The sequence below is a fragment of the Lampris incognitus genome, chromosome 11 (genome assembly GCF_029633865.1).
Source record: "Lampris incognitus isolate fLamInc1 chromosome 11, fLamInc1.hap2, whole genome shotgun sequence".
NCBI classification, from domain to species: Eukaryota; Metazoa; Chordata; class Actinopteri; order Lampriformes; family Lampridae; genus Lampris; species Lampris incognitus.
In genome coordinates, this window is record NC_079221.1 from 3,437,790 (window position 1) to 3,460,026 (window position 22,237).

Genomic DNA, 22,237 nt, shown 5'->3' on the forward strand with positions numbered 1-22,237 from the left:
TGGAGAAACCAATCAGACAGCAGCCTCAGGTCACCTGCTCACCACAAGTTCGAGGGCTTATATAAGGTATGGTTTGGCCGGTGCCCCTCACCCAGGAAGTATATGTATTCAGACAGGAAGTATATGTATTCAGACAGGAAGTACATGTATTCAGACAGGAAGTAAATGTATTCAGACAGGAACCAACCAAACACCATTTGAACCAGTATTTAATGCTGCTGACAGGCGCTCACAGACTGACAACACTTTTATTTCATAATTTTTTGCATCAAAGGACTGAAAACACTTTTATTTCATAATTTAAATTATATTTAACATGTTTTAAGTAGATTTTCATCTCTTGATATTTGAAGGGGGAAGCGCCCAAGCGCCCTCTACTGGCCAGCCACCACTGATTGAGACGTACACGTTAACACTGTTGATATGTGTATTTAGTCATTTTTGTGATATTGGGCTCGATTTCCTACACTGTAGAGTGGAGCATAGAAGCGGTGTGTACAGTGTGTGTTACCTAAGTAGGTTAGAGAGGGATGGGTTCAGAGTGAGGGGGCGGGAGGTGTGGGTGGTGTGGAGGGTGGTGGGGGCGAGGAGGCACTCGATGCATGGCTTCTAAAGCGCAGGTGGCACAACCACAGACAGCTGGAGCGTCGAGTCTCGCTCCTCGTCTGGTGTTGGCGGCCTCCTGTAGGGCGGCACCGCACCCTGCAGGGTTTTGGGGAGACCCCATCTGCCACGGCAGGGTCTGGTTATAAACTACACATCCTCCAAGCTTCCGATGCAAATCCCCCAATTTGCCTCCCGGTAGTACCCTGACTCACCCGCATTAGGCTGTGTGCATTTTCTCCAACAGTGCTGAGTCCAGCAGTCCGTCCAGCTAGCCTGTCGCCCAACCCAGGGAGGACGCCCTGCTTATACTTCCTGCCTCGTTTCACTTGTCGGCGTACCGAGGACGCTGGGGGTGCAGACACGAGACACAACAGCTGAAGACAGACGCGATCTATGAACGATTAACTCTGCTAACTTCAGCAGTCCTAGGAGGAGAGGTTCAGCGACAGAAGAAACCCCGCTGTCACGCGCTGGCCTCTTTCTCCTGGTCTGCAGGCCCAGCGGTACGAGAGAGGACGGCATCAATAACCGACAGCCTTTCAAGCCGTGGAACCGGTCCCGTAAAGCTGCACGATGACGGCGCATCACATCCATCCTCCCCCTGGCCTGGGGAATCAGTCTCTTGCAGTGGGTGAGTATGAATCCTCCTCCAGTCTATATGTCTGAGGGAGAGGGAGGTCGGTGTCACTTTATTGGAGACTTGGCACATTATTGACATTCTGATCTGCCCAGGAGGAAACTGCCAAGAATAATATCACCGCGGGACCTTTTGTCGGCTCCCGGCTGGCAGGTAGGATTGAACAGATGGCCGTTCCTTCTCCTCTGCCACTTCCACAGCAGAGTTTGCGGAGGACTATCCAGTATGCGGTCTATCCAGGACTGGTTTGAAGTTACTGACATTCTAATGAGGGCAGATGAAATACCTGATTGGAACCTCGTCAAGAAAGACGTCACCGTTGCATCTCATCTTCTGAGGAAATCAAAAGCCAGCCAGACCAGGTTTAAGACCACCGCACAATCTTTTGTTAGTTTTGTCTTACATGACGATGGCTCGGGCCTACCTGTCTGGTCTTATAAACCATCCATCCATCCATCCATCATCCATCCATCCAAGCCACTTATCCTAATCAGGGATGCTGGAGCCTATCCCAGCAGTCATTGGGCGGCAAGCAGAGAGACACCCTGGACAGGCCGCCAGTCCATCACAGGGCGGGCGTACACACACACACACACACACACACACACACACACACACACACACACACACACACACACACACACACACACACACACACACACACACACACACACACACACACCCCTAGGGGCAGTTTAGTACGGCTGAGTCACCTGACCTCCAGGTCTTTGGACTGTGGGAGGAAACCGGAGCCCCCGGAGGAAACCCACGCAGACACGGGGAGAACATGCAGACTCCACCCAGGACCACCTCCAAGGTTGGACTCCCCCGGGGCTCGAACCCACGACCTTCTAGCTGTGAGGCGACCGCGCTAACCACTGCACCACCGTGCCGTGCCAATATCAACCAAACAAAAGATAATTTTCAAGTTTTAATTAGGTGGGTTTCCCCCCTCTCTGGTTTACATGATCCTTGAGCAAATACAGGTTCGAGCCGGGTGTACGCGTACCCTTGCTGACCACGTCCATCTTTTCTTCTGTGCCCCTTTTCGCTCCTTCCTGCTATTTCCAAGAGGAAGGAAATGGAATACCCTCTGTCCTTGCCATAAAATGTTTTTGACATCTTGCAGGCCAACTGTGTTCTTTTCTGCCACAATAACATCCCAACACACTGTCCTTACTGGTAATCTACACAATACACCTGCACCTTAAATGAATACGCCTGTGTGTGTGTCTGCACATGCATGTATATTCTTTTACAGACCAGCATCCACTGGTAGGAAACCATCCATCCACTCCATTCCCAGTTCTCTAGGAGTCTGGAGCAAGTCTACATTGCAAGGTTTGATCGTTTGACTGAGAAAGACAAACTGCTGTCAGACAGTCATTATGGGTAATGTGGTAGTCGCCCCTTCATCCGGCAGCACTAAACATTACATAGCCCAACATCACAAACTGCCCTGTGACGGCCAGGCGGCCTGTCCGGGGTGTGTCCCCGCCTGCCTCGCGGTGGCTGCTGGGATGGGCTCCAGCATCTTGCAGCCCCACTGAGGATGAGCGGTTTGGTAGTGTATCGTAGCCACAACACAGGGTCCAGAAATGTTGCACCACTGTGCACAAAACCATCCGTCCTAATCAGGTTTTGACATGTATGTAAGCGGCGGCACGGTGGTGCAGTGGTTAGTGAGGTCGCCTCACAGCAAGAAGGTCCTGGGTTCGAGCCCCGGGGTAGTCCAACCTTGGGGGTCGTCCCGGGTCGTCCTCTGTGTGGCGTTTGCATGTTCTTCCCGTGTCTGTGTGGGTTTCCTCCGGGTGCTCCGGTTTCCTCCCACAGTCCAAAGACCTGGAGGTCAGGTGAATTGGCCGTACTACATTGTCCCTGTGTGTGTGTGTGTGTGTGTGGGGAAAACCAGTGCACACAACACTGTGTAGCAAAGCGTGCAAAGAGGCATGCTCACAAAGCTGCCCCTACCCCCCTCCAGTACCACTTTTCCATGCCGGTCTGCAACCGCAACTGTGCATCCAGGATCGGACTATTCAGCCACCAAAGGACCCACAAATAGAAGAAGATGGTCATCATCGGGCACGATGGACAACCAGCAAGCAAGAGTGTGTGTGTGTGTGTGTGTGGGCCCTGTGATGGCCCGGCAGCCTGTCCGGGGTGTGTCCCCACCTGCCTCCCAGGGTGGCTGCTGGGATGGGCTCCAGCATCCCAGCAGCCACCCTGGGAGCAGGAGAAGCGGTTCGGGTAGTGGACGGAAGGCTGTAGGTCAGCACGGGAGTCGGACGTGCACGCGTCTCGTGTCACCGTGTCACGCGACGGTTCAGACGACACGAGGAACTCGGCCGCCCCTCATCCACAAAGACCAAACCCATAACAAACGGTAGCTGTAAGTTTCTTGAAGTTTTATTCAAAAAATGTCAAAGAAATAAACAGAAATAAAGCTTAGGTAACAATCTACCAAAAAAAAAGAAAAAGAAAAAAGTCTTTGGCTTTTAACAAACACGATGGAACAAAAACACAGAGGAAGGCTTCCTTAAACTGGACATACAGGTTACCACTGGCAAATGTGTGGCACGTGTAAAACAAAATAAAAAAACCTCTCATATAGATTATAGATATCTCTATGAAACTCTTTTATTTCCTCAAACGGTCTGTACAAAACTCTTCATAAATTATTACTTTTCATTTAACTTAACGACTGTTCAACATGATGGTTTACTTATGAGCAAATTCTTTTGTATTCCTCCTTAGATGCACCTTCCCCAACTCTTGACCTCGCTAGTATGGCACTTGGTTCAGACACCGCTAGCAGCATAAACCTCGCAAGACTCGACAGTGCGACTCCCCCCCCGCCCCCCCCCCTCGTCCGGCACCGCGCGCGAGTCTGTTACGCCGGGCACGAGCCGTCACGCCGGCGGCGCTCGGGCCTGCGACGCAGGAGAGACGCTGCTGCACGTGCGCGCTGGACTCATTGGACAAAGCGACAAAAGACGTCTGGTTTTTCGGAGCGGATCCAGCGAACGCCACAAACTCTCCCACTTCCCGACGTCGACGGCCTTCCAGGATCCGCCTCTGGAATCTCTCGCCGCGGTTCTTCCTTTGGAACTACGAAACTGAAAAAGTCTGAACACAACTAGAAATAATAACGCCGTATGCACAACTGCCCTCACGCTTGTCACGGTAACACATCGTTTAAAAAAGAAAAAGGTTGATGAACGTAAAAAGAGAAGAGAGAGAGAGAGAGAAAAGAAAAATGACACCCTGAAAGAAACAGCTGTGAGTCGCCAGCTCCCGAGCGTGGCGGTTGGTCTGGAAACGCGGGCAGGACCTGCTAACCCGGCCTTGTAAAGAGGAGAAGAAAGAAACTCTGAGGTAGATAACGGGTCGGGACCGACCACCGGGTCTCATCACGGCTTCCTGGAAGACGCCTCGATCGAAACGCCAGCTTCCGCCTGCTGCCGTCGCCGCCAAAGAACAGGAAGAGCTTCGCGGGGACGCCAGCGGCTGCGCTGCGTCGTCACTTCCGTTTCCAACCCTCTTCTTTCCCACTTCGTCAGTGAATTTACGTCGCTTTGTGTTTTTTCTTCCTTTTTTCCCCCGTTTTTTGTTTTTTTTTCTGCAGCAATGAAATCTTTGTGTGGCACTTGTTGGATCCAAGCCGTCCTTCATGCTTGTGTGTGTGTGTGTGTCCTTGCGTAACTAACACCTACGATAACTGAATGTAAATGTCAAAAAGGCACATTCTCTAAACTGCAGACCAGTCTTGCAGAGTCCGTTTGTATCCTGATTGGAGAGACAGATGACGCCATGTGTCCTCAGCGTACTAGCTCACAGTCTTTGGTGGAGTAAACTACGATTCAAAGTGCCGAGCTTGTTTGTTTTGTTTCCTGTCCAAGAGCGAGGTGCATTGTAATCCGCGTGTGGGTCTCAGTTGTCCCCCAACTCAGTGAACTTCTGCCTGGGTTGTGTATCAAGGCTGAGATTTGTTTTTGCACAATCAATCACACATGTTCCTGCTAGAAGTTCAAATTAAAGTGAAAAAAAAAGAGACACAACCTGTCAAAATGACAGTTACAATCACCCCAAAAAAGACAAATATGACCAACAAACAAACAAACATGTTGTCCGCTATCCCACGCCCCCACCTCGGCAAATCGATTTCCCGATCATCTACAACATTAAGTAATCCAAAAAGGCAAGTTTCAAAAAATGTGATCGTTCAGCAGAATTTCTACCACATTCCAACAACCGGAGACATGTCATGTCCTCCGATTAAATAAACGTGATTTCTCTAAATCATCAGATTTAGAGTAGTTCATTCAAAACACCTTTCTTCCTGTCTAAAATGTCTACTTATATTAGTCTGGGGAGAGGAGAGAAGAAATAAAAACAGCTAACACAGCAGATTTAATACACTATATTCAAAGAAAAGCCCTATACAGCTGATTTACAAGGCGGTCGCTCGAAATGTGTCCTGCTCACTGCCGGCCTCACGCTGCCGGCCTCGCGCTGCCGGCCTCGCACTGGCCTGCCCTGCTCACTGCCGGCCTCGCACTGGCCTGCCCTGCTCACTGCCGGCCTCGCGCTGCCGGCCTCACACTGGCCTGTCCTACTCGCTGCCGGCCTCGCGCTGCCGGCCTCGCACTGGCCTGTCCTACTCGCTGCCGGCCTCGCACTGGCCTGTCCTACTCGCTGCCGGCCTCACACTGGCCTGCCCTGCTCACTGCCGGCCTCGCGCTGCCGGCCTCACACTGGCCTGTCCTACTCGCTGCTGGCCTCGCACTGGCCTGTCCTACTCATTGCCGGCCTCGCGCTGCCGGCCTCACACTGGCCTGTTCTGCTCACTGCCGGCCTCGCGCTGCCGGCCTCGCGCTGGCCTGTCCTACTCGCTGCCGGCCTCGCGCTGGCCTGTCCTACTCATTGCCGGCCTCGCGCTGCCGGCCTCACACTGGCCTGTTCTGCTCGCTGCCGGCCTCGCGCTGCCGGCCTCACACTGGCCTGTCCTACTCGCTGCTGGCCTCGCACTGGCCTGTCCTACTCATTGCCGGCCTCGCGCTGCCGGCCTCACACTGGCCTGTTCTGCTCGCTGCCGGCCTCGCGCTGCCGGCCTCGCGCTGGCCTGTCCTACTCATTGCCGGCCTCGCGCTGCCGGCCTCACACTGGCCTGTCCTGCTCCCTTCCGGCCTCGCGCTGGCCTGTCCTACTCATTGCCGGCCTCGCGCTGCCGGCCTCACACTGGCCTGTCCTGCTCCCTTCCGGCCTCGCGCTGCCGGCCTCACACTGGCCTGTTCTGCTCACTGCCGGCCTCGCGCTGCCGGCCTCGCGCTGGCCTGTCCTACTCATTGCCGGCCTCGCGCTGCCGGCCTCACACTGGCCTGTTCTGCTCGCTGCCGGCCTCGCGCTGCCGGCCTCGCGCTGGCCTGTCCTACTCATTGCCGGCCTCGCGCTGCCGGCCTCACACTGGCCTGTCCTGCTCCCTTCCGGCCTCGCGCTGGCCTGTCCTACTCATTGCCGGCCTCGCGCTGCCGGCCTCACACTGGCCTGTCCTGCTCCCTTCCGGCCTCGCGCTGCCGGCCTCACACTGGCCTGTTCTGCTCACTGCCGGCCTCGCGCTGCCGGCCTCGCGCTGGCCTGTCCTACTCATTGCCGGCCTCGCGCTGCCGGCCTCACACTGGCCTGTCCTGCTCCCTTCCGGCCTCGCGCTGGCCTGTCCTACTCATTGCCGGCCTCGCGCTGCCGGCCTCACACTGGCCTGTCCTGCTCCCTTCCGGCCTCGCGCTGCCGGCCTCACACTGGCCTGTTCTGCTCACTGCCGGCCTCGCGCTGCCGGCCTCGCGCTGGCCTGTCCTACTCATTGCCGGCCTCGCGCTGCCGGCCTCGCGCTGCCGGCCTCGCGCTGCCGGCCTCGCGCTGCCGGCCTCGCGCTGCCGGCCTCGCGCTGCCGGCCTCGCGCTGGCCTGTCCTACTCATTGCCGGCCTCGCGCTGCCGGCCTCACACTGGCCTGTTCTGCTAACCGCCGGCCTCGCGCTGGCCTGCACAACTACTGTATGGAAACTATTAAGGCAAATTGTCGACAGCAAGATCAATCTAGAGCACTAAGAAAAATCACTTTACAAAAAAAACCCCACATTGAACACTTCACCATAGCAACACTCACACAGCAAGCACAAAACACAATTTTCAAGAAATTTTCAAGATGTCTTAGGAAAAAAAAATAAGAAAAAAAGAAAATTATTAACAAAAAGACATATTTACTGTCATGCACTTTAAACAACTACTCACATGTTCCTTTAGATCCTTGTATCCTGTGGCAATTCTTGGTAAAAAATAAACGTTTTGTATTTCCTTATCAAAATAAACATTTTTTTCAGCTTTTTTTTTTGTTGTTTTTTTTTTTGTTATAATTAGCATCATTTGATGAAATCAATCATTTATTTGCACCCTCTGGAACTTATACCAAAAATAGTCTCGCATATTCTTATTATAAACATAAGGAAATAATTGCAGAACCTGTGCAAAACGGTGAAAAATCCTTAGCGTCCATTGCATTTGAGGCGGCTATGATTGTTTTAGCTGTATTTCCACTTTCACCTCAATACTACTTGGTTTGTTGATAGGTGTATGGGGAATGGTCACCAGATGACTCCACTTGTGACTGTGCGCCATTTTCCTGGAAAACGAGAAGAAAAAAGAAACAGCCAGCTATTCCGTGTGGTACTGCAATTTCGCCTACAATGAGCCACTGTTTTCAATGACAATTTACACATATTCGGGTTTAGTGAGCTCACTGCACTGACCTCCACTGGAACAGCTGTTGTCTGCATGTGTGCGTACTGCGGGATGTAGGCTCCTTGCATAGCTGTGTTTGCAGCCATAAACTGTCCAATGAACAATAACAGAATTGAAACAAAACAATTCCATAATAAAAAAAAACATCCATAGCCTTTATATTCTGTGACATGGACCTATACGATGCAACATCAGTCTCCCCACATCTACATGTGAACTTGTGTTGTGAACCCGTGCAGTGCTCTCTCACCGTTCCTGCACTGCCTAAGGTGAGGTGACTCATCTGCTGTGTGAGGGGAGCCATCATGGAAGGAGGCTGCAGTGACAAAGACGGGTCCATAGAGGGCGATATCACCGCTCCCTGGGACAAGGGTGTGAGAGGGCTTAGAAACTCAAATGTTATTCAGGGACTATTGTGCTGCAAAATGAAAGGACTACTCAGGCGTCAACACGAGCGAATCACGGTGAACAAAGATGACTGAATGATACAACAGTGCATTGTTGAATATCTGGATCCTATTCACACTTGACACGGGATAGGCCTGTGATGGAACAACGCAGCCCTTCCTGAACCATGCGTCATTAGTTTGATTTTCAGACTGGGTTTCATACAGAGAGACACAGGGACACAGAGTGACGTCAGCACCTGAGGGTTCATATTCAAGATCATACAGGATAAAAGGAGAAATTAACTTTCACATTCTCCCTCCATCTAGGTGGCCCGAGGCATCCGCCTCACATATAGTATTTGTCATCTATTTTGGCTCACTCACAGAGCCAGAACCTTAGTTTAAAACCATCTGTTAGAAAATATCATAAAATATTCCATCACAGGTTGAGCTTTTAAGACATCATCACAGAGAGCTTTTTTTATCTTGTCTTTTTCTTTTTTTTGCATTTCAAACCAAACATTCTGCACCTTAAACTCTCAATGGGCCAATCAAAGTGGACTTAAGGTTTATGACCACTTCCCTTCTATATCCTGCTTGACTGTTTACATAGCAATTCCTCATTTCTGCTATAAAAACTGGGAACAGCCGCCAAATGCATTGTGGGACAGTAGAAAGTGAGAGAGGTGACGTGGGCTGGGGGGGGGGGTGGGACTTTGTACTCACTGGGTGCTGCATGATGTAGGGCTGATGAGGCACCCAGGAGGGGTTCTGCACCTGAAAACATCACACACACACACACACAGTGTAAACACATTGGCACGGGCTACGTGCTATTTCCAGAGCTCACATGCTACTGTGACTGGCACTGCACAAAGCATGACGGGACACAGTGCCTATTGCCAAGTAGATAACCAGCACCTCTACATCGCTTCAGGACACATCTATGGCAGCCAATCAAAAAAGATGAACAATAGTCGTTGTTAACGGAGCACACTGACTGATGACATTTGCTAGCCACTGGAATATTACATTTAAAAATGAATATATTTGAATACCTTTACACTTGTTTTACGCTGTGGCAGATCACAGTCCAGTCAAAGCTAGATTTGAACCGTGGATGCAAAACATTCAGGCCTACCTGGTATGTTGAGACTGGAGAGATATAAGGAGACATTGACGTTGGAGCGATCATCCTGTTGGTGATGCTGTATGGAGATGGGTAGAATCTGTGGAGACCGAATAAGCCAACATTTATTAAAACAAATAAACAGTAAGACAATAAACAAAGTAAAACAAAATAAAATAAGCACTGCAAGCTATCTGCTGCTGGAGCTTACCCATTTTGCATAGCAGCTGTGGTGGGGTCATATGTGAGTGTCATTCCTGCCTAGTGACACAGAAGAGAACAGACCGGGCAACTTAACAGCATATCAGAATCTGTCATTTACACTTGTGAAGAGCAAATGCCACCCCTCAATGGTATCAGAAAGTTAACCATGAAAATATCTGGTGAAACAAAGAGTATGCCAATTCAATATTGCATTTCAGGTCTGCGTGTTTTGTTTTTTCCCCCATCCCATTAGCCAAACCACTTATCCTGTTCTCAGGGTCGTGGTGTTTGTGCCACGTCTGAGTATGTGTTCATGTGTGTACCTTGATATCAGGCCAGAGATGAGTTACATATAATAAAAAAATCTAAACTTAGGGCCTCTTGGGGTAGTTCGGTCAGGCCTCATCTAAAACTTCATTAAAGACTGTCCACATGCAGCACACATCTAACCCCACTGTGATCGGCACTCTGAGAACCTGGGCACAGATTAGGTGTCACTTTGGGTGGCTCAGTCTCCCCCAGGTGACCCTATTTGCAATAATTATCTATTTTTGCCAGCTGGAATTGACCCTCGCCACATTGCAAAATCTACTAGTGGAAAGCCTTCACAGAAGAGTGCGGCTGTTATGTGTCGTAGCGAAAGGGGGACCAACTCCATACTAATGCCCATGGTTTTAGAGTGAGATGTTCAACAAGCACACAGGGGTGTGATGTTAAGGTGTCCAAGCGCATGCAGTTTCCCTTAGTTGATGATGCATTGAACACGTTCAGCTCAACGCCCCTAATTAAAGACCTCTATTATGAAAAGCTGGCTGTGGATCGGGTTCCCTTCAGCTTCTCAAACCTCACACTCTTCTTCCCCATTTTACATTAATTCCTGAGAGGATCAGGACTTACCAGTCGAGCATCACCATCTCTCGGCCAGGAACGGCCATTCTGCAGAAATTTACTCTGGCTTTGTCTTTTTTTCTGCCCACCGTCAGCAAACTTACACAACAAAGGCTCAGCTGGTGCTAGGAAGAGAGCGAGAGAGAGGGAGAAAGAGAGAGAGGGAGAGGGAGAGAGAGAGAGAGAGAGAGAGAGAGAGAGAGAGAGAGAGAGAGAGAGAGAGAGAGAGAGAGAGAGAGAGAGAGAGAGAGAGTCTTTTTACAAATACTATCCATGCATGGTGCTGTCTGGCCTGCTTACTGTACTGTCAATCACTCTCCAAGATGAGCTGAAGCCTGGGAGTGGGCATTTACCAGCCAGCCTGGGAACCCAAACATCTAATTTGGCACTGTGGAGCTGTAATCCCCTCCCTTTCCTAAAGGCGGCAAGGCCAGCAGAGACTATTTCAGTCTCATAATCCAATTAAAAAGCTTAGAGGAGGAGAGGAAGCCAGACAAGGCAGTGCTCTCTCTCTCTCTCGCTGTCTCTCTCTCTGCCACTTAGTGCCGAGTGTATAGGAGCTCTTTACCAGCAGACTTGCAGTCTCCCACTGAGAGTAAAGATCAGTTTGCTGGCTGCTTTATACTGCCCATACGACTCCACCCAATAACAATGCATGCCTTACAACGACTAATACAAAACAGAGCAGGAACATCAGTTTCAGGCCAAATTAGACCATTTTCTCCAATAAACTCCTCTAATAGCTCCCTGATTCACTAATGTGGTCAACATAGGGCTCTGGATGAACCATATCATCTTGACATCAGAGTATGAATGAACACGTCTGAGCTGTCCGTGGTGGGTGTCTATTTACCTGGAACACCAGGGGGTGTCTTGATGAACTTTCCATTGAAGTGAGAAATGACAGCGTCACACTTCTCAGTGGACTCCATCCTGGAATTATGAAAAAGAAAAAGAAAAAACCCACACAGCATAATCAAACTGATGATTCATACGGCGGCAAGTTTTTGTTTCACTTGTTGTTTCAGACGAGGGTGGAAGAGAGGCTAGGGGCTTCCCAAGACTTTTGTTTTCCCAATACACAGGACTTTAATCTCGACTGCTGGCAAGCTCCTCCAGTGCATAGGCCCCACACACACACACACACTCACACACACACACACACACACACACACGCTTCTATTCTTGTACTTCTATCTTTCAGAAGACCCTCATGGCCTACTTTCATTCCCTAGTCCTTACACCTAACCTTAATCATCAGGACCACACACCTTACCTTATCCTTACCCTAACCTTAACCTAATCCTAATTCTAACCTTCACCTTAAACCCAAATCCCAACCCTAAAATAGACCCTTACAGAAGTCAGGGAGAAGCCATGACCAGTTAAAATGACCTCACTTTGCAAAAATGTCCCCACGCTGATGGTTAAAAACTCAAACTGGCCCTCAAAAAGATAGAAGTACAAGAACACACACACACACACATATGCACGGTGCTGTAATGCATGCAGAGACAGCTTTGCTTCTTCTGTGAATCAAGGGCCTGGACGGGCCTTCAGCTTCTTCAGTCAAATGTCTGGTTACGCAAGCATGACTGGAGGGGAAATGCATTACCTCTATAATTAAACCATGCCAGTCGTTATACAACTGTTCATCAAAAGAGTTTCCATTTATCCATACATTAACTCTTTCTGCTCCCCTGTTATCAACAACAAAGTCTGGTCCTTCATGCAGTCCTCTGAGAACAAATGAGGCAAGTTCTACAGATTAAAATGGCCGCCGCCGCTAGCCTCAAAACCGCCTGGAATTTATTTTACCCAGTGACCAATGTTATTTTTTTCATCTATTAGTATAAAAAAAAAAAAGCCATGCTCTATGATTGCTTCTGTTTCTTTTCAACAAGTCATCATGAATTAACTCCATGAGCATTTCACCTGGCGAAGCCCACCCCTCTGCTGGCTCCATTGGCGTCCCTCAGGATGCGGGTGGATATGACTTGGCCAAAGTGCTTCAGCATGTTCTCCAGCTCCTGCTCGTCCATGGACAGGGGCAGGTTGGAGATGTAAAGGTTCGTTGGGTCTTGTTCCTGTTGCTGCAGGGTTAACAGACAGACAGGAAGCGAAAGGTGTTGGTAATAACGCTGCTGGACATGCTTGGAAACATTTCTGCATTCTGCAGTAACCCACTGATGCTGGTTTCAGCACCATGCAGAATGGCACAGGACAAGGTTGTATATGGTTATTGCACTGTTTATTGCACCATTTCCATAACATCCAGCCATATTTTCCTAACCGAGGCTACACATGGAAATGGGTTAATAAGGAGGCGGTGCAGTAGGCGCTAAAGTGGAAGTTCATGGTTTGAGGCCAGGTGTGTGCTCTGGCTAGGCTGGGCATCATAGAGAACATAAATAGCACTGTTCCAGGGTGGAGAAACTCATACAGGTGGTTGGGGGCCTGTACAGCTGCAGGTAAAAGTAGCATGAGTTTTAGCACGTGTTGTGCCCCCCTGGGAAACCTGCATCCGGCAGGGGGAAAGAGGCAGACTCCATATGTACTGAAGGGTGCAGGCGGTAGTCTACACTCTCCCCTATTGTCGTAATGTTCAATGAACGGACCTTAGGAGGATAGGGAACTCCACATGCCAAACTGGGAGAAAAAGGGGAGAAAATTTTGCCTTCAGTTCACTTCCACTCTATGCGAGTGAAGGGGGAATAAAATATCCATCTATCCATCCATCATCCAAACCGCTTATCCTACACAGGGTCACAGGGATGCTGGAGCCTATCCCAGCAGCCACTGGGCGGCAGGCGGGGAGACACCCTGGACAGGCCGCCAGTCCATCACATGGCTGACACACTCACACACACTCACACGCACAAGCACACACACACACGCACACACACACACACACACACACACACACACTCACACACACACACACACACACACACACACACACACATGCACACCTAGGGACAATTTAGTACGGTGATTCACCTGACCTACATGTCTTTGGACTGTGGGAGGAAACCGGAGCTCCCTGGGGAAACCCATGCAGACACGGGGAGAACATGCAAACCCCACACAGAGGGCGACCTGGGACGACCCCCAAGGTTGGACTATCCCCAGGGCTCGAACCCAGGACCTTCTTGCTGTGAGGCGACTGCCCTAGCCGCTGCGCTACCGTGCCGCCCAGAATAAAATATTAGCAAAAGAAATTCGCATCATCGCTTCGTGTGGAGTTCAACTTTGGTGAACTTTGACCAGCGAATCTGCAGCCTCAACCAACAGCAAAGAAGTGTGTGGTTGACCCCACCTGGCTGTAATTGGCTGTAGTTTTCTTAGTGAGCCAGGGTGGAGGAGACTTTGATTGTTGCTGTGTCTAACCAGCCGGTATTGTGTGACATTACCCATGAAAACTACAAACTGCCCCACGAGAGAGATGCTGTCTGGCTGGCAGTGAGTCAGAAGACAGGCACTGAACATAAATAAATGGAAAACTTATTAATAAACATCAATTCATATTTCACAATATACAAATATAACTTGTACACCGATGTTCTTCCTCTGTAGTTGTCCCTGAAACTATGATAACCTGTAAAAGTGAGACAATTAAGTGAAAACATTTACTTACCTCCCCCCCTCCCTTTTTTTTCTCCCCAGTTGTACTTGGCCAATTACCCCACTCTTCCGAGTCGTCCCGGTCGCTGCTCCACCCCCTCTGCTGATCTGGGGAGGGCTGCAGACTACCACATGCCTCCTCCCATACATGTGGAGTCACCAGCTGCTTCTTTTCACCAGACAGTGAGGAGTTTCACCAGGGGGACGTAGCTTGTGGGAGGCTCACGCTATTCCCCCAAGTTCCCCCTCCACCCCGAACAGAGGAGGCGCTAGTGCAGCGATCAGGACACATACCGCTTCCCACACAGCCAATTGTGTCTGTATGGATGCCCAACCAAACTGGAGGTAACACGGGGATTCGAACCAGTGATCTCTGTGTTGGTATGCAACAGAATAGACCGCCACACCACCTGGATGCTCTAACATTTATTGATCTTTCTCTGGACTTCAGTGTACATTTTCCCGTTGCAAAACCAACAACCGCTCATGTGTGACTGACAACCACAACCGCCCAAACGGACGACAAACCAGCAAACTGATCTCCATGTGCGCCACATCCTGCACTGCCCACACTCTGCACGACAAGATTCGAATCCCGCCTCGGCAGGCCATGGTCATTCGCCTTCATTCACGCATGTGTGACCGTAGCCTAATGCTTCACTTGATACTCACTCCAACACACACACACACACACACACACACACACACACACACACACACACACACATACACTCTCACTTCCTGTCCATCTCTGCTGGGGTCTTTCAGCTAATAAAGGGTTACAACAAACAGCGGAGGAGAGAGATTTGCATGCAGCCCAAGGCTGCTGGAGGCCTCACATCAGCTGATTTCTTCCTGTATTTCAATAGCATCAGCAGAAACATAAGACACGTCTACGGGTCCCCAGGGAGCGGCCGCTCGCCATTAATATTCATCAGCGCCCTGCCGCATTCGGAGCCAGCCACATGGATGGATTGGATTACCCAAGTAATACGCTGACAGAAAAATCAACAACTCACTATTAAGGGGGGACAAGCAATGACCCCCCCCCAAGCCGGCGGCGTAGCGCATGGAGAAGGTGTTCAATCAGGAAGATTGGCTCTGAGGTGACAGAGATGGAGGGAGGGATACGGCGATGGAGGAAGGAATATGTGTTTTACACAGCGCCACAGTTTTGCTCTCTCAACAGCTGTTATACCCACCATCAAGTCCCTCCTGCAACCCACGTCCACAGACAAATTATACTCAAGGTCATAAACACAGCTTCGCTGGTTTATCGTTTATAATTGAGCTCATAGGTGGCAGTGCAAAGAATCCACCCTGTTCACGGCCAGAAGCATGTCACCCCAAACAAGGGCCTGATAAACTGTTGATAACATGAGGCCTATTTTTTTGTGCAGCTCTACAATGATAATAATAATTTAAAAAATGGACTGGCGGCCTGTCCAGCGTGTCTCCCCGCCTGCCGCCAAATGACTGCTGGGATAGGCCCCAGCATCCCTGTGACCCTGAGAGAAGGATAAGCGGTTTGGATGATGGATGGATGGATGGGAAAAAATCCTTTCTTAAATAGAAAAGGCATACTAACCTGTTTTTTGCCCTCACACAGCCTCAATTCCAGAAGGAATCTTAAGTCGTGATTTATTTAAAGGGGGTCTGAGTGTAGGGTGAGTGACCACATACTTTATTGATGAGTCACTCAGAATAACCATTCTGCCGTAAGAGTGACTCCATCATCATCTGAGAGAAATTAGAGAGAGAGAGAGAGACAGACAGAGAGAGAGACAGACAGAGAGAGAGAGCGAGACAGAGCGAGAGACTCCGTGAGAGAGAGAGAAATTAGAGAGACAGAGAGAGAGACAGAGAGAGACTCCGTGAGAGAGAGAGAAATTAGAGAGAGAGAGAGACTCTGAGAGAGAGAGACTCTGAGAGAGAGAGAGAGAGAGAGAGAGAGAGAGAGAGAGAGAGAGAGAGAGAGAGAGAAGAGATCCCTTCCTGTGCGTGTGCAGCAGCTCTAAAAAAACAAACAAAAAACAAAAAACAGGCAGCAACAGAAATTTGGCACAGAGATAAGTCATCTGTTTTTTTTCTGTGAATGGGGTCAACAGCCAACCAGTCAGATATTAACTGTCATGTGATGGGGCCTTTTTCACAGAACGAGAACCAAGGAAGAGGGGGTGCGGCTGATGGAGAGGGAGCTGACGCTAGTCTGAGCCCGGAATGGGAATACATGACACAGTCCAGTATACTTTAAAAACAACATGCCCTACCGAAAATAAATTACGGCATGTTAGAGAAGCAGACTGGCGAAGACGTCAGTTTACCACTGGTCTGAACACAAATGTCTCTTCCAGTTGCAGCAAAAGAAAAAGTCTCTACAAGACAAGCCGCGTAGTTTAACACCATGTTCTGGGATATTCGACCAGGCCCGTTCCAGATTTCTTTGAGCAAACATGAACGCCGTGTGTACTTTGCATGCATCCAGAAAAAGTGCCCAGCGTGGTCCGGTATCACCAGGCATTCAGCCGCTGAAATAACACTGTAATGCCGGGGGAAAGGACAGGAAACGCTTATCTGCTGTCTTCCCACCCACCTGCCTTTGAAATAATTAATGGTGAGTGCCTGCTGAATGGTGCCAAGGCAAAGAGAAAACACTTTTAGGAAAAAAAGGACCTTTGTCAAGCAGTCCATTAAGCCCCGGCGAGCCACGGCAACAGCGAGAGTCACGCCGGACTGAAAGGCTCCAACTTTATAATGGCATTTACCTACACAATGCAGAGATTAAACCGGAGGCACAGCAGCTCTGTTTTAATTAAAAATGTTAAAAGAGGGCATAAAGGCATGTCAAGACGCTCCACATTCCCAGATGGGGAACCGAGGCCCGGCTGTTTCTGTTTAGCGCGGTATGGGAACACGTTTCTCAGACTTCACCGGTTTCAGGGACCACAAGAACACAATTATCTGCCTCCTTCTCAGTTGTAGGACAGCGCGAGCCACCACGGCCCAGTTCTACTTTAAATCCACTCACGTGAAGGTCTAATGCATAAAAAGATGGGCAATGATTTTTCTTTTTTTTTGGACAAAACATCCCATTCCGAGGTTCATGCTGTGCAGGGTTCGAGAACTGTCGTGTCACTGAAAGGGATTAAAAAATACAAGTTGCAAAAGCTCCAACTGGCCCGGTCACAGTGTATATGCCGTCATTCCTGCTTAAGATACGGATTCTTACAACAAGTCGCTGATCTAAAAACCCATATTCACCATTTCAGCAGTCGTCTGCACTGCACTGTGAAACTGCTCCTAATACACAAAAGTTTGTCGTTCTAGACAACGGTAAACGCTGGGGGACAAAACTGTTCTGTGTTATTGCCTTTTTCTTGTGCACGTTTCCAGGTCTAGAAAGGCTAGAGCGAACAAGTCTGATAATAAGAGGTCACGGATTTGTCGAGGGTGCTTTGGAAGGCGACAGAAAGACCGGTTTCCTTTCCGAGACAGGCAAAGACGCACATCCCCAGGGTGGATACCTTCTCCAACTCGTCACCGTGTTGTCAGCACAGCCCAAAAGTCTGTCTGTCGGCACCAGCAGCTCCTGGGGCGCTGCCAAAAACTGTGTGGGAGCTCTCAGCTGACAGGACGTGTTTAGGAACCGTCATACGTACAGCGGCATACAGGGGCGTACTCGCACACAGAGCAAATACCAAGTCAAACAAGTAAACAGAGGCCCACATTTGCACACCGAGTAATTCATATGGAGAACAAAATCAAACAGAGACGCGCACACACACACACACAAACACAGAATGCTGCAGCACACGCTGCATTCACGCCTCCAGTCAGTAATTTAAGAGTCAACAAGGGGTCTGTGCCAATGTATTCACACCACAGCAAGGGAGATTCCTGTCCTGCTGCTTCGTACCACAGGGACTGGCTTTTAGTTACCCCGTCAATAAGACCGAGCAAAAACAGGGCAGCCAGGCGAGGAACAGGGGTGCGGTATCAGAATTAGACTGAAAGTGTAGCCTCACCTTTGCCATCTGAGCCTGGATGCCGCTGGTCTTCAGGGCGGCTACGGCTTTCTGAGCTGCAGCCGGGCTATCAAAGTCCACAAAGCCATAACCTAAAGGACCAAACATTGCAGAGTAAGGATAATATTCTGTAGCCCATACAAATAATGACCGGGGTCACCATGCTGATGTGGGGTGACCTACGGCTCTCCACGGCTTGGAGTGGCCAGTGTGTTTATTTATGGTTGTATTGTGTGTTTGGAGGTACAAGGCTGAGCTTCTTTTGTACTTATGTGTTCATATATGTGCATCCAACTAAAACTCTGTGTGTGTGTGTGTGTGTGTGTGTGCGCGCGTGCGTGCATGCATGTGTGTGTGTTTGTATGTTTGTGTTTGTGTGCTGGAGGGGGGTTGCCTCTAAGTGGAGGAAAGAAAAGTGCTGAGGTTGCAGATAGCAGTGTTGACGTTCATGGCTCAGGTCAGCTCTTTGTCCTCATGGGATGTGTGTGTGTGTGTGTGTGTGTGTGTGTGTGTGTGTGTGTGTGTGTGTGTGTGTGTGTCCAAACTGGGTGGGGCGGTAGTCCCTGGTTTCTACTCTGGCTCCTATATTCAAAAGCAGCCTGCGCTCAGCGATGTCGAGTGTGATGATATTCTTACAGAACATATCAAGGGCAGCAGCGCATCAGCGCTTGAATGTAAAGGGGTATCCTCTCCTACACACGTATTCCCCACACGTTGAAATCGTCTCCTACACACGTAAGAATCCTCTCCTACACACATATTCCCTACACGTTGAAATCGTCTCCAACACTCGTATTCCCTACACGTTAAAATCATGATAATGAGGGAAGTTATTATAACAGGTATTCTGAAGGGCTAAAATGGCGGTTATAATTAAGCAGGATTTTTTGCAAGACACAGACAATCCTGACGCCACTATAAGCAAAAAAAAATCCCACAATACATACAAGGAGGAAAATCCTGAAGCCATTACTGGGTTCTATTTAAAATTAACTTCGAGCTTTACAAGGTCGTTAACAGTGTCCCCTTTCACTGGAAACCTTCGATTAAATGGCGTCTGTATAATCCAGAGGAGAGTGACAAAGCATTCTCCTAATCCTATCAGCACGAGATAGAATCTCTAAGTCCCTCTTTAGGCAGGTGGGCAGTCTACTGAGACTGGACCCCGGCCAGAGCTGTCACTCAGCAGAAAGGGGAGGAAGTGAAGACTTGTCGCTTACACACAGGATCGACCAAAAGCGGTGACGGGCTAACAGTAAAAGGTTGAGGCTTAAAATAACATGTGCTGGGTGGCAGCCTTTTACCAGTCTGCAAGTCTGTTTCCTGACTTGCCCATCCCCTCCGAGACGACCGCATAGCTGTTGAATGACTTAAGCAAGGCAGAGCCGGTTTCCTTTACAGTGTTGCCAGACCCACTGCATGAATCACAAGCAAGCCTCTTAATTCACTCGCCATTGTCTGCAGGCTGTAGTACGACACACAAAAGGGGGGGCCTGGTATCCCATCCCAAACTGAAAGGTCTGACGTTTTCCATGTGAAAGTGATGTTCTGACTGAGGTGTCATGGTGCAATGTCCTTCATGGTTATTGCTGCATTACGCCTGACCTGTGTGACCACAAGTACTTCATCTGTGCGCATGTTTAGACAAAAAAAAAAAAAAGAAAAAAAAAGAAAAAGAGAAGTACAGAGATAGGAAATGAGACCCATCGGCGAGCCGTGTGGTAAAGGGAAAAACAACTGCACACACCTTTACATTTGTTTGTAGTCTTATCCAGGATCGCCTTTGTTGATACAATTTTGCCATAACTAGGAGAGGAGCAGAAAGGAAAGCATAGTTAGTTGGATTATATACCAGACAGAGGCAGCCTGCTATAAAAGACAAAAAGAGGGAGGCTTGTGCAAGAATTTATGACATCACTGCTAAAGTATGAGAAACAGGAAGTGGTTTCCATGTGGAGCCAAAATGCTCCACCAAGCCAGTGCAGGAGTTAGACAGGCCCATCCCTTTAGCCAAACAAAACCCTTGTATCAGATAGAACGTGAAACTACAGTCAGGGAGTACAAAAAAAACAAATATTGATGTGGAAACCAGTTCTTTTCAGCACTGCTCCGTGTATTGCGAAGCCTGAATGAAGCTGTGAGTAGTATTGCCTGAATTCACAGGCAAATAAGGTTCAGTGAAGGCCACACAACAACATTTTCCTGCTAAACTCGGTTTTTGGGCAGCCGTCTGGTATCGCTGTTGCTGCTCTGTGCGACAGACAAATGAATCCCATGCCGACCTGCGAGCACATCGTGCCTCTTGTTCAGTATTAAACCTCCCTAACAAGCCCAGCCACATATTCTGGCCACCTTCGCCTCACAATACCCAGTATAACACCCTGGTTTACAGGCAATCCAGCAAAATAATAGCAAATGAGCCCCTGTGCATAAATTAGCCCTTAATATATATGATTAATGAGGGGACTGACTGAGAAACCGGGTCTATGTTCTGACCTGGGAGAGAAGTCAGGCCGGTGGCCGCTGGATGAATACCGCTCTCATCTCAACACTCGGCTGTAGATACTCCGTATATTTTTACCGACTGCACATCATGTAGTGCCTCTGACAGTAACGATAAGCGTCTTGATAATAGCCGAGAATAACCTTGTCCAATGACTTGCAATGGTAACTCTCTCCCTCCTCTCTGGCTCCCTCGCTCTCTGGGTTTCTTTTGTTCCCCGTGTGTGACGATACACGCCCACCGACTACACCCTCGCTATTTTCTTCATCGGACGATCGTGACCTTAGACCGCGCTCCACTGGGTTAAAAGCCTGGAGGATGAAGGGTTTCCACTAATTGACTTCAAATTAATCAATTACAGGAACCGCCGCGGCGTCAGCTCCGGAGCAAACCAGGCAACCCCCACCCCATTCCCTCACCGCCCGCTCCCCGGGCCCGAGCGGCACATGATTTGGGGAGGTGAAATGGATAAGGTGACAGTGAGAGGTTAAAAAGGCAGCGGATTAACGCACAGCCCGTCGCCTGTCTACAACACGATAGGTTCACCCGCGCAAAGGGACACAGCTGAGCTCCCGGGCCAACTCGTCATTCTCTTTGCATTTTAATCCTCAAAGCCGGCAAAGGACTGTAACCAAAGCCCTTACATATGCCTGCCGTAAAAACCCTACATAGGGCTGAACAATAATTCCAAATGACCATTTATGATCTTTCAAGGGGATTTTACCAGGGTGAAATATGGAATTGTAAAATCGTGGTAAACATTTTTTGCAAAATAAGGTCTGAAATATTTGAGGGAGTATTATTTGAAAACTAGTTTTAGCTTCAATATCATACTTTAAATGACCAAACAGCTCAACCTGATGAATCTAAGCAGGATGCTTAAAAAATGCGGTATTTTTGCAGATGGAAGAAGATATCGGGACATATAGTATACAGCGATACTGTGTTAAATTCTCTTATGATTATAGTGGAAATAATACTTCCAATAGCAATGGCAGTAGCCTAGGTGAGGATTAGAGTTGTCAGGAAAACGGGGGCTCATCATCACATGCTGTTTGTTCTCGTTCACGTCCATCATGTAGGGAAAAGGAGTTCTGTGCCAGTTCTCACAGTGGCGTTCTGTGAGGAGCTTTGGTCTTCCCACAGCTTCCCTTAACAGCCTCCCTCGCTGCAGCCGTCGCACCGAACCCTGCAGCCGGAATCGGACGGGCCGCCGTCTCTGACAGGGAGAGGCCATACAGGAAACAATACAACATCCATTTTACCTGCTGTCTCCTCACAGCCTTTATCCCATCACTAGTCCTCTGCAGCGGACTGTTCCCCACATGTTTACTGATTCCCGGTGACATCGTTTACGACCATTGTTCTGTCTGTCAGACCGCCAAGTCGGTCTCTTGGTGTTTTCTTTGCGGACGGCAGGCATGAGGATTAACTAAAAC

The 22,237-nt window shown here is 49.3% G+C and overlaps 1 protein-coding gene across 3 annotated transcripts in view; it reads right to left on the reverse strand.

Annotated features, from left to right (window-relative positions):
* Positions 1 to 3,633: 3,633 nt before the first annotated feature.
* The window catches only part of LOC130120455 (RNA-binding motif, single-stranded-interacting protein 1), a 29,768-nt gene continuing 11,164 nt past the window's right edge, over positions 3,634 to 22,237 (reverse strand). Inside the window, exons 3-14 of one of the 3 annotated variants that reach the window (XR_008810971.1) lie at positions 20,043 to 20,101; positions 18,296 to 18,387; positions 12,582 to 12,739; positions 11,500 to 11,579; positions 10,656 to 10,771; positions 9,766 to 9,815; positions 9,567 to 9,654; positions 9,152 to 9,202; positions 8,287 to 8,397; positions 8,045 to 8,125; positions 7,758 to 7,917; positions 3,634 to 5,262 (exon numbers count right to left, since the gene is read on the reverse strand). Coding sequence is in view for 2 of the 3 variants with exons in the window: in XM_056288999.1 (XP_056144974.1) it covers positions 7,846 to 7,917; positions 8,045 to 8,125; positions 8,287 to 8,397; positions 9,152 to 9,202; positions 9,567 to 9,654; positions 9,766 to 9,815; positions 10,656 to 10,771; positions 11,500 to 11,579; positions 12,582 to 12,739; positions 18,296 to 18,387; positions 20,043 to 20,101 (958 nt within the window). In the remaining variant the exon portion in view is untranslated. Of the gene's footprint in view, positions 5,263 to 7,247; positions 7,918 to 8,044; positions 8,126 to 8,286; positions 8,398 to 9,151; positions 9,203 to 9,566; positions 9,655 to 9,765; positions 9,816 to 10,655; positions 10,772 to 11,499; positions 11,580 to 12,581; positions 12,740 to 18,295; positions 18,388 to 20,042; positions 20,102 to 22,237 lie in introns of those variants that run through there. The other 2 variants (XM_056289000.1, XM_056288999.1) reach the window with 2 other exon arrangements.